The sequence below is a fragment of the Parus major genome, chromosome 14 (assembly GCF_001522545.3).
Source record: "Parus major isolate Abel chromosome 14, Parus_major1.1, whole genome shotgun sequence".
Classification (NCBI taxonomy): Eukaryota; Metazoa; Chordata; class Aves; order Passeriformes; family Paridae; genus Parus; species Parus major.
In genome coordinates this window covers 7,181,135-7,193,540 of record NC_031783.1, presented here as the reverse complement: position 1 = coordinate 7,193,540, position 12,406 = coordinate 7,181,135, and the positions used below count along the sequence as shown (strand labels likewise).

General features: G+C 34.6%; 1 protein-coding gene across 8 annotated transcripts in view; it reads left to right on the top strand.

The window, feature by feature from the left end:
* Positions 1-12,406, top strand: part of SNX29 (sorting nexin 29) — a 111,536-nt gene that overhangs the window by 10,765 nt on the left and 88,365 nt on the right. For all 8 annotated transcript variants that reach the window (XR_004499488.1, XM_033518017.1, XM_033518020.1 and 5 more), the window contains 7 exons: positions 4,509-4,573; positions 5,440-5,492; positions 5,943-6,067; positions 7,168-7,348; positions 8,818-8,888; positions 9,735-9,983; positions 11,972-12,341. Coding sequence is in view for 7 of the 8 variants with exons in the window: in XM_033518017.1 (XP_033373908.1) it covers positions 4,509-4,573; positions 5,440-5,492; positions 5,943-6,067; positions 7,168-7,348; positions 8,818-8,888; positions 9,735-9,983; positions 11,972-12,341 (1,114 nt within the window). In the remaining variant the exon portion in view is untranslated. The remainder of the gene's footprint in view (positions 1-4,508; positions 4,574-5,439; positions 5,493-5,942; positions 6,068-7,167; positions 7,349-8,817; positions 8,889-9,734; positions 9,984-11,971; positions 12,342-12,406) is intronic.

The window sequence follows — 12,406 nt, the reverse complement described above, 5'->3', positions numbered from 1 at the left end:
CCACCCTGATCTAATACATGGTGATCTTTGTTGCCAAAGGCAATAAGAAAAAAACTGAGGAGTTAAGTGGAGTAACTAAATGCTTCATGTTTTATGGGGAGCATTTCTGAAAGTGAACTGAAAAAAAAACCACTTGTATTTTTTTTCTGTTTTGTTCTCACCTTTATGGTAAGAAGAAAAGAGAAGATTTTTGCAAAAAAAGAGGCAAAAAAAAAGATTATTGTGGGGAAACCTGTTGAGAAAAATGCAAGTAACTGTGAAATCTTTCAAAGCATGGGAAAAGAAAGTTTCTCAAATGTTTCAGATCTTGACACAATATAGACTAGTTACAAAATTTTTAAGAGTCATCATTTTTGTATGGAAAACCTTAGCCCTTCAATGATGAATTCAAACTGGGAATAGCCTTGTGCAAATTTATACTAATTAGAGCCTAAATCTTCCTAGGAGACTAATCTTTGAGAGTTCTGTTTGGATTCTGTGACTCAAAAGGCAAGGTAACACCTCATGTGGCCTAAAGCTTCATCTTGTAGTTATTTTTATTACCTTTAATATTTTCTCTTTTTTGGTAAGACAATGAAGAGATACATGTTTATGAGAAAAAACCCATTTAATTACTTAAAATAGAGTAATGCCTAAGGTGACATTAGCAGTAGTGGTTCAATTGCATGGCAACCACCCATGTATAACCCCTGCCAAGAATTATAAGGTTTTTCCTACAATTTTGAGTAGACAGCAAGATAACAAAAATCTCCTTATGTTGCATTTTGACAGACATTACTGTTACACAGTGCTGTACAGTATTTTTCTAGAATGATATAAATCAAACTTACCAGAACAGAAAAATATCTATCATTATCATGCTTATTTCAGATAAAGGAGATGGCTCATGTTAACATCTCATCAATTTTAACCATACCCTTCTTTTAGTGCCTGTAACAGCACTGTCTGTACTTCTATGCCCAGTTTTAGCCCTTTCAACTAACAGAACTGTTCCTAAAGTATAGATGGAAGAATTATTCTCTTAATGGCTATGATCATGTTTCATGTTTATTTTCTTTAGCTATAGTGTATTTCTAGTGGATTTTAAAGTAACTTCCTGTTGATGTAAGCATCACCTTAATATTACTAATGCTGCTTACTAATTACATACATTTTATTGTACAGTGCTGAGTAGGTTAAACTTTAAAGGCAAATAATACAAGGATACAAGATTTATGTGTTTGTCAGGAATTTGAGGTATTGTCATTTTTTTAATGAAGGTTTCAAAAACCATAAAAATGCAACTCATGGTGGGAGGATGAGGCAGTAGAATCATAATAATGCAGTATATGGTAGCATTTAAATTAGGTCTGTGTTTGTTTTATCTTAAACTAGCATCATCAGAACCTGTATTAGAGCAAGCAAAAGGGATTGCAGTCTGAAATTTTGCATTCAGGGCATAAATGCAAGTTATATAAGAGCAATATGGAATTTATTTATTTTACTTATATGCTGTATGTGGTGCTGAAGAGGGCTTTACCTCGGAAGAACTGGATGAAAATCCTGCTTTCCTTTACTTGCACACCAATTTGTTGCTGCTGTAGGTGTGGATGCTTGTGGCAGAGTATGGAGAGAAGTTTGTTTTAAAAATAGGAAGGCATGACCTTGAACAACAGAAAATGAGAAGGGCCACAGAGGCAGGTGCAGTACCTGAACCTATTTTAAACCTGTTTTGACTGAGTAGATGTTGGTGGGAGGAGTATCTTTTAAGTTTCTTAGTTTTTGCAACCTTATATTTATGTTTTCACAATTATTTTTAGAGTCATGTATGAACTTCCTTTTTTATTGCAGTGGTCTAAATACAGTGTTTTTCTGAGTAATACTGTTTTTACGCATTCTGTGTTTTATATTTGTATGTGTGTTGCTGCAGTTTTTACTGCTATTCTGAATCAGAAGGGTATTTTAGTCTGTAATACACTGTTAGTCTTTAAATCAGCTGGAGTTAATCACACTTAATTGGTGCTTTTGTCTGAAAATATGCTTTTTTTTCTAAAGAGTTTAGAAAATGAAAATGTGAAAGAACTAAATTTTCTATAGAATTAGTAGAGATTTATTTTTACCTTCCGTCTACTTGAAACAAAACCATCAGTAAATAGTACTGTATTTTCTAGGCTTGTTATAAAGAAAAATATACCCTCGGCGTGAAAAGAGACACAACTTAGTCTTTCAGTTTTTTTTTAAAAAAATTAGACTTTGTGAGTTTTTACTACCTATAAAAGTTCTGTTAAGCAACAGCAGTAAAAGAATTTAAGATGTCCATTGAAGAGAAACCTCAGCTAACCCCTCAGTCGACACATTACCCGGCCTTATAGCCCTGATAATGGTGAGGGTGATCTGAACTGCTTCTGGAATTAGTCTGTATAAAGTTAAGGTTCTTTGGTGTCACATGCTTTAGTGGTTTAGAACATTAATTAGTATAGAATAGTATATTAGTATAGAATAGTAGGTATTCTGTATTTATGCATTTTTTTATATCGATCATGGTTTGGGATCTAGTTGCAAACCATTTCTGTTACCAAATAGATACAAAGAGTCCAAAGAGATGTGAATTTAAAAACTAACATGTATTGCATTTGGATAACAAACTTGGCCCACCTACTAATATTTTCATTTGATAGATGTTTTTCTGGTCGTGAAATTATTAATTCCATGCATTTGTTCTGATGTTGTCTCAAGCTATTGATATAAAGAGCAATATTGTATTATGCCTCTTCTTGCAGGTATGTGGGTGGTGTAGGACTGTAAGAGTAATGAGTTTTGAAACAACAGGGAAAATCTGCAGAGCTGTGTATATTCAGTGTTACTGAACATGAGGGGTTGCTCTAAAAGTTGGGATTGTTTTCCTTATTTTACGGTGATGTGATTTATTATAAAACAATTGGATACATGAATACATCTCCATTTTGGCAACCCATGCAATTGAATATTGCTTAATAAATTGCAATCTCTGGATGTGGAATCTTTGCATGTGGAATGGTAGGGATTATATGAATTTAGCCTTATCTTCACACTGGCATAACTGGCATAGTTGTTAGGAAGTTAAAACCCGTTCGGTGTGGGGTTTGTTTCTGGAGTCCTGGACTGGCACTGAACATTGTTTGTGTGCACTGGAGTGCTTGACTAACAGCCCCGGACCCCACACATCACATGTCTGCTCAGTTTGAGTCAGAGTTCAAAATGGGAAGCACAACTTCTTGAAAATGCACTGTAATCAGCAAAATCAACATTGTGAAGCTTAGTTAGCAGCTATGTTTGCACGTTTTTCCTGTTGTTTACATTATTCTAGCATACTGTGGGGGTTTTCTTCTATTTAATGAATGTATGAAACTATATGGAATATGAATTCTATTAATATATTTATAGATGAATATGGATTTATATAATACATTATATCAGTGTAATGTAAACCTGTTTTATGAGTATGTATATTTAAACAAAGGCAGAATCATTTCAACCAGACAAATTCTGTCCTGTCCTGCTGGTTTAAAAGCAAAGCAAACTGTTTTGAATGCGATTATGAAGATAGGAAATTCTGGGATTTGGACCTCACAGTGTCAGATAGCAAGAGGAAGCACATATCTTTGATGTCATCTCTCTTTATTAGAGGGCTTAGTGTGTGGTGTTTGATTTTCAGTGTTGGGAGGAATTTGCTCATGCAGAGTTTGGATAATTGGCTTTCAGTCCATATGTACATTGGTTGTATGTCCTTTGAGAGGGAAAGGAGAATGGAGTGACTTTAACTCCAGAGATGTTGCAGAGATTTCTGGTGGGAGTTTTGAATTTAAACTCAGAATAAGAAATTACAGAGGCAATTTAGGTTATCTAAAAGAATAAATTTTACCATATTCATGGGAGTTTATAAAAGATATCCCAACAAGCAAAGTATTATGCTATTGTTGAAAAACCTTGGGAAGTTAAAGGTTGTCTTGCATAGTTCCTAAAATAGTAACAAAATAGGTTTTATAGGTGCTAATCAGAAGAACTATGCTGGTAGTTAGATTTTAAGGGTTTTGCTCTACCAGTTGCTCTCTGTTCACCTGACTTAAAACTCTTTCTGCAGTAAGGTTTGACAATAAGAAGATACTCCTGGTGTCTCATTCTTGTTTTCCATTCTTTTCTAGTGCTGTGATGCTGTACTATACTAGTAGTTGTGTAAAGAAGCTCAGGGCAAGCTGTGCATCAGCTTAAATAATTACTCTGTATTTGGTACTGGTGAAATATATTTTCAAAATATTACTAAAATAAGAATCTAGATGACACTTGAAACAGTATTGCTGCCTGCTACAGAAAGGTTCTTGAAACCTAACAGCACAGTTTATACTGCATTATTTTACTTAGAGAAAATACCTTAGTTAAGATAGTGGAATAATTGGCATGGGAAGAAAGTTTTCAGATAGAAGTTTGTGTTGGCCCAAATGTGTTTTAGAAAACAATTTATTTTAAAATGTTATGATTTTGTTGGATTTCAGGTTCACAGACCAACGACACTAAAAGACAATTTCTTCTAGAACGGCTACTGGATGCAGTTAAACAGGTGAGAAATCCAGCACACATTTCTGCAGTGTTTCTAGCAGGGACTGTCTTTGCTTTCTCTTTAACAAAGAGAAAGAAAAGAAGAAAAGGAAACAAAGAAGAAACCATGGCTTTCACATAGTACAATTGAGTTTTTGTCTGCTAGCAATCAACTACTGTGCAGTATTTATTTAAAATTCTTGTTCTGGACAGGTTATATTTATAATATATCTATTTTAAATATATGTAATATTATAGAATATATATTAGGAATATGCGTTCTTGTAATTCTGATATGGCCGAACTAAATTGCAGTGTACTGCAAAGTCTAACTTAGTTAACATTTTAGAGTAGCAGCATCTTTTTGCATTAGATTTTTAGTGAATGGTTAAAATACATGTAAAGATGTGATTTATAGATGCTTGTCTGTGTCAATGTGAAGTTCAGCAAGTAGAATTTCATAGACTGGAGTCAATTTGGGAGAGCTTGGGAAGCAAAAGAATGTCTCATAAGTAAGCCAGTGAAATGTTTTATAAGGAGTGGTTCTGTAATGGTAGCATGAGCTGGGTAGGAGCAGTGTTTGGTTTTCTGGGATCACATTTAAAACTCAAAAGTAGTAATTTCCACTCAGTTTTCAATTTACTGCGGGACCTGCAGGTGAGTTGCTCTGGTTAGCAAGGATATATTTGAACTGCAAGACCAGCCCATTAGTGTAACATCATGCTCTAGAGCACTTTTTGGATGCAGGCTGTATTTGCAATGCTCTATTTTGTGCTGCATCCTTTTTTGATGTGACTTTGCTTCATATATAGAAATAGTTCGGAAAACTGAAATTTTGTTTAGTGTAACAAAAAGTTACTAAAATTTCTTAAAATCTGTTTATTGCAGTGTCAAATACGATTTGGAGGAAGAAAGGAAATTGCTTCAGACTCTGATAGCAGGTAAAATAGTCTTAGATTAACATTAATTTATTATTTAAATAAATAATATAAATTTTGTGTCATAATGACATAAAACATATAGCACAAAATATTTGACATGCTCAAAAAATTACATTGCATGAAAGGTAGATGATCTGAAGCTAAAATAACATGATTAACAGCCCCTCTAGCAGGTGAGGGTGGTTTCTCAAATCGATTTCCAGTTCTTCTGAATGTAACTTGTGCCTCAGCTTTCAATCATTATGATGAGACTGTGAGTATAAGTAGATTATACTGCTTGCAAATGAGAACTGCTTAGAAGGGATGTTTCACTGCTTATAAGGTAATGGTTCACTTTACATTTCCAATTCAGTGATCTGGAATAAAGTTGATGTATAGAAACATAGTTGATTTTTACTATGATTTTTTCATATTTCCTTTTACATGAGTTCATTAAAAATTCTTTTGCAGAGTGACATGTTTGTGTGCTCAGTTTGAAGCTGTGTTCCAGCATGGCCTGAGGAGGAGCCGGGGATTAGCACTCACAGCAGCAGCAATCAAACAGGCAGCAGGTTTCTCCAGCAAAACTGAAACAGGTAAGCTGCTAATTGTAACTATCCTGGTTTAAATAGTTTATATATTCAGTCAAGTGATAGAATTTCTAATAGAAGTTTCAAGCACTGCACCAAACTGCAGATTGTTGGTAGGATACTTTACACTTTTCACTTTACAGCAGTGAAAATGACTGTTGCTTCTTAGTCTAGTTTAACTTGCATTCCAAGTTTCTCTAGAAATGTTGCTGTTAGGAAATCTGCACTTCCTACTGTTGCATCATGTATAGTGGCAAATTTACTTTGAATTCTGGCAGGGATCAAAGTTGTGTAATTGTGCGGTTAAGTTTTTAAAACAACATTTTCATTCTTGACCTTGTCTTACTCAGTTCTTTAAATGTCATATTCTATATAGGTCAGTTATGTTTAACTTCTAATTATTGATGTAATTTTAGAAAGAAAAATTACATTGCTTGTATTGGTTGGCTTTGTTTTATTACTTTCTCCACTTTCAAATAAAAGATTCTGTTATTTTTCTCTTCACCATGATGTTTCTCCTTTTTTAAATTGGAACTATATGAAGATACTGATCAGTTTTTATCAATATTTGGGAAAAGTGCACAGAAAGTGTTTTAGTGGAAAGAGATACTGTTACTGTTTAAATGCAGCACTTCTGTTTTCTAAAGTAACATGAATTTGTTATTTGCATGTCTGCAAATTCTGGAGCTACCTGTTCTTTGAACCTGCCTTCCAACATTCCACATCAGTAACACAGAGTTCTAAGAAATCTTTTCCCTTCCATTTTATGTTTCCAGATGAACATATGAACCTGTGGACAAAATACTAGCTTAAATGTGCTTTTAAATGTGAATTCTTTGTAAAAGTGTCAGATAGAATCATTTAATTCATGTGGAGTTTTCAATGAAGTGGAGAGTTCCAAGTGCTTGAATAGCCCAAGTTCTGTAGGAATAAATAACCTATTTAATTGGTGTGTTGCATGAAGAGGGTAAATGATTCACCTTTGTTCAAAGTTATATTGTTACCTGTTTGTTTTATAAATTTACATGTAAATGTATTCAGGTATGAACTTAGTGGTTTTCTTGGTGGGGTGGTTATTATTATTATTATTAATCATTAAATTCCAGAGCCAGTGTTCTGGTATTATGTGAAAGAAGTGCTGAACAGACACGAGCTGCAGCGCTTCTACTCTCTGAAGGCCATCACTACCGACATTGGCAGAGGCCGGGCTTGGCTGCGCTGTGCTTTGAATGAACATTCCCTTGAAAGATATGTTCATATGCTGCTGGCAGATAAGAATCGCCTCAGGTACTGTATCTGATACCTTTGTAATGCAGGAAGTGTACTGACAAATGAAGCACAAGCAACAAACCAGAAGCCACAGCTGTAGTAGTACCCTGTATTAATTGCAATGCAGCTCAAGTCTCTTAACATAATTTTTAAAAATTTTTGTCAGCCATTGAGATAGTGGCTTGTGCCTGTATCAAGATGTGACCTCTTCCCTAAATCCCTTCCCTGTTCTTTCAACAGTTTTCCTCACTGCAACCTGGACACCATGCTTTAAGGTGCCTCTCTCATTCCACTAAAATAGTACACAATTGCAGCTGTGTCTGGTCAATTTATCAGTGGTAATTGCCTGTTGCCTTTTGGAGATCCTGTAATTGCAAAGCTCCAGCAGTGCAGCAGTGGGGAGCTGTGGCTGCAGATCACTGGGAAGTGGTTTGGTAGCAGTTTGTGAACCTTTTGTTACAGTTACTGAGAATAATTTACTACACATTGTGAAATCCTAAACTACTTTGGAAGTGCAAAATGCATTTAAGTTCATAAACTGAGTCCTGCCTTTTTCTCATATGTCTTCAAGTCCCATTCTTTTTGAAAACTTGAGGTGTTTTCCTTTTTTATCAGTAACTGTTGAGATTGCTTAAACCACTTGAGCAAGTCGAGTGGATTCAGCAGAAAGGCATTTTATTCATTTGCATTGATTAATGGATGTAGTGGATAGGATTATTGCATGAATCAAATTCATTAGTACCTCCTTTTCATTTCTAGCTTGTTCCAGTCATCTGTAGCTTTCTTGCAAAACAGATTTTGAAGAAATCAAATAAAGACAAATGAAATAAAAAGAAAGGTCTGAAACTATTAGGAAATTAGTGACTTGAATTGCTGTGTTACTAATTATTCTCATGCTTGTAGCAATACTTGCACAGTATCAGGATTATCAGCACACTGCATTGTAATGCTATTTCTAAAAAGGTTTATTCCAAAATTTTTTAGACATAAGTGTTACCTGAATTCCAATGGGATTTACAGAGTCAGTTTGCATCCCCAATGATAAGTTTTGGAAAATTTTAAGTGAATCTGTCAGAGTTGTTTAATATATAGATAATATATTTTCTTGGTTTTTCTTGTTTAATTTACTGAATGCTGATAGTAAAAATACAGCATTCTGCTTCTAAGCTTATACAAAACATGCATAGCAATAGGTATAGAGAGATGCTGTGACTGCTAATGCAGTGTGAACCCCACAGGCCCTGAGTGGCTTTTTTTCCACCTTAAAATGTGTAGAGCTAAAACTAAAGAAAAAAATACTCTTCAGGATGTCTTTTTAGAACCATCTCAACAGTTATCAATTTCAGAACTACAGGGAGTTACTGTGACATAAAATTTAATCCTTTGGGGTGCTCCTACTTATTCTTCAGAGTTTTCTTGTCTTTCAGAAGTGAAGTATATGTTACTATAGGACTGCGTGTCCTTTTTTTTTTTCCTTTAAATTACAGTGTCTTCTATGAAGACTGGTCTTTTATGATGGATGAAGAACGTTCCAGTATGATCCCTACGATGGCAGCTGGTAAGACTTTCTTTTCAGTATTACTGTTCTTGGAAAACTTCTGCATTTTGGGATGTTATTTCTGTTTCTGGTTGTGAGGAGTTTTTCTAATACACTCTGCTTATGTGGAGAATGTGTATCAGAGACACAGCCAAGGTGAACAGTCAAGGTATTATGCCAGTTTATGCTATGATTTGATGGATTGTTAAAGTCCTGGATCTGGACTTCCTACAATGCAAAAATCTTCCATATAAATTTTTTAAATCTTCAGCAGTCAAGGCTGACTTAAAACTAGTGCAATTTAGAGCAAGCAAAGTGGGTTATTCCTGACTAGAAAAGGGTAATGATGGAATTTTATAGCAAGATCCAAATTACACGTAAATACAGGTAAGGTGAGTAAGAGTAAGGAATGATAACAAATAATTTACTTTTCTAGAGTTCAGCCACAGAAGTGATATATTTATACCCCTTTTCTCAGATACACAGTCACATGCTTCATTCTGCAAGACAAGGTTCATGGATTTGCTAATGGAATATAGGAACCAACAAATACTAAAGTTGCAATGAAATGGCTTTAAATAAAAGGTTATAAATAAATGAGCTCACAGTACTTTGTGATTATTTAATGTGCAGCTGAACAGCTATCAAGAAGAATTCAGAGCTGATTGCATCAGCTTGAATATAATCTGGAAAGGAATTAATGGTACATGAAAGAATAAGACTTCATGCATTAGGAGCTGGGGGAAATTTTTGGGAAAAATGTTTTCCATGTCATAGTTTCGTTAATCATTAGCTTTATGTTCATAACTTCCGTGTGAAGTATATGGTGCATTTCTGGTGTCTCTTTCCCCTTTCTTTTACCTGAAGGTCTGAACTCCATTCTTTTTGCTATCAACATTGATAATAAGGATTTAAATGGGCAGAGCAAAGGCACACCCACTGTGTCAGATTTGTTAAAGGAATCCACACAAAATGTAACTTCCTTGTTGAAAGAATCCACTCAGGGTGTCAGCAGCCTCCTGCGGGAGATCACTGCCTCATCTGCAGTCTCGATTCTCATAAAACCTGACCAGGACTCTGACCCACTGCCTGTTCTGCCGAGGAACGTAAATGCTGGTAAGCTTTTATAACTGTTAGTGCTGTTCGAAAACAGAAAATATTCAAGTGTGTTTAAATACCTTTTAAATTTACTTCTAATGCATTATTATAGAGCAGAAGTCTTAAAAATAAGTGCACTCTGCATATGAAGCAGTTGAATGTGTAATTAAAAGGCATGAAATTGGAAATATTGGGTGTGAATACTGCATGGTAACTGTGTATTTCAGCATTTTTGTATCACTGTGAGAGGGAGTCTAAACTGTTTTATTGGTAGTGCTCTGCTTGTGACCTGAATTTCAGTTTTTTGTTTATAAAATTACGCTTTGAAGTTTGTGATAGGATGATTTTTCATTTTTAGATGTTGTCTTTTGGCACCTTGCCAGTCAGACATACAGCGATGTGTATCTTTCATTATATATCAGGTACAAATCTTAGCTTGTAATCTGCTTTAGGCAGTGACTGTGTTTAGTCTGAATTCCTATGCAAAGCAGATAATTGCCAAAATGAAAATTTACTCATGCACTCTTTACCTTTAGAGGTCATAGTGTTACAACCAACTTGTATGATGTTAGTTACTAATAAAGACCCAAAGTCTTAATCTCTTGTAATTTGAAATCAGTCAAGCAAAATGTGATTTTCATGATATATTTTTTGTTCCAAAATTAACAAAGTAATATTTTATTATCTTTGTTTCTGGAAGTTGAGTTGTTTTGCTTTGTAAAAGTACAAAACTGCAGGAAGATTTAGGTGCTTTTCAATTAAGAAACAAGGTTTGAGTTTAGGCAATAAATTGTTTTGGCTATGAGAAAAAAGCACAAACCCCACATGAGAATGTGTTAGGAATAGCAGTTGAGATAAAATCTGTTTTTTATTGGTATTTAAAATAGACTTTGTCTTAAAACACGGTTTTTAGAGCAAACTTGTGGTACAGCTTTTGTTGTGTAGCACTTAAATGAGATTAAAATCATAGGTGATACTTGACTTGGGATAACTTTGTTGGTATAGAATAACCTTGCAAGATGAAAGAAGATAGCAATTGACCATATGGTACATATGGCTCCACAACACGATGTACCTGATGTGTACAGCATACATGTGTATACAGAATGGGAAAGATACAACTTCCAATGAAATGTCACTTTAAAAAAATTGAGTTTGTTCAAATGCAATTATATGTGGAATGTTAGAGCAAGTCAGATGTTTCCATTAAAGTCTGTGTTCTTTGTTGGAATTCTATTTGCAACCAGAATGGGTTTTAACATCCTTTTAAAAGTATGTTAGTGTGTTTTGTGGATATATAACAGCTGGACTTGAATTAGGCAAAGCAATTTGGTTCCAGTGTGAGGTGCCTTGGTGAGTAAACTTCTGATGTTTCTTGGAGTGCTTCAACTTTGCATTTAGCTTCACATGCCCATCAGATTCAGTAGAATAGGTAATTCAGAGAATAGGTAATAGTGTAAAAATAAGTGCTGTCACTGAACACATCTGGTGTAATCAGAAAGAATTTCAGTGTAGTTCTAGACCAAGAGCTATTTAGCTGAAAACTGACTGTTCAATTTTTATATTTTATTGCAGGTATTTGATTTTGTTTGTATTGTTTCTTCTTTTCAGTTTTTCCTCTGAAAGTGCTTTCATGTTTTCTGTTTTGCAGACCTGTTCTACATTATGCATTAGGTATAGTCCATTGGAGAAAGTGACAGGAAGGCTAACTTTTTATTTTAAATTTAATATCATGGGTTTGTAGAACTTTTTTTCCAGTTTCAGTTGAATCATGTGCATCTCCAAAATATCTTCTAAAATCTGAATTATGTAAGGTATAGAAAATAAAGCTGGTAATTAGAGATTTAAAAGCTCATGTGTATGGAAAGATAACAAATGTCATGTAGATCTAAGGGGTGTTTTCTTGATTAGAGTAATTTAGTACATGAATTCTTTCAAGAAAAATAAAAAGGTTTCATTTATTATTTATCTTTTCTAAACTGTGTAAAACTTTGTATTGCTACTAGATTTGAAATACAAAAAAGATCGAAAAAAGAAGAAGAGAGTGACAAATATTATCTCATTTGATGAAGAAGAAGATGAGCAAAACTTGGGGGATGGCACAAAGACTCTGATTACAGGAGAAAGTTCAGAGGAGAGTGTAGACAGATCTTCAGTTCTTGCATTGTCCTCATCTGAAAGCACTCTTGGAAAAAATCTGAATGGGAGTGAGGGTAGCCATTCGTGGAAGAACAATTCAGTGTTTATGAATGGAGAGTATGAATACCAGAAACTGGATGTGAAGAGCATTGACGATGAAGATGCAGATGAGGATGAGCTGTATGGAAAATCATTAGGAAACAAAAGCACAGGAGGTGGAACTGAAGCTTCTGAAAAGTAAGTATTGGTGCAGGAGATAGTGGTAAACTTTCCATGCATCCCTTCCACCTCTCCCTTTCCTT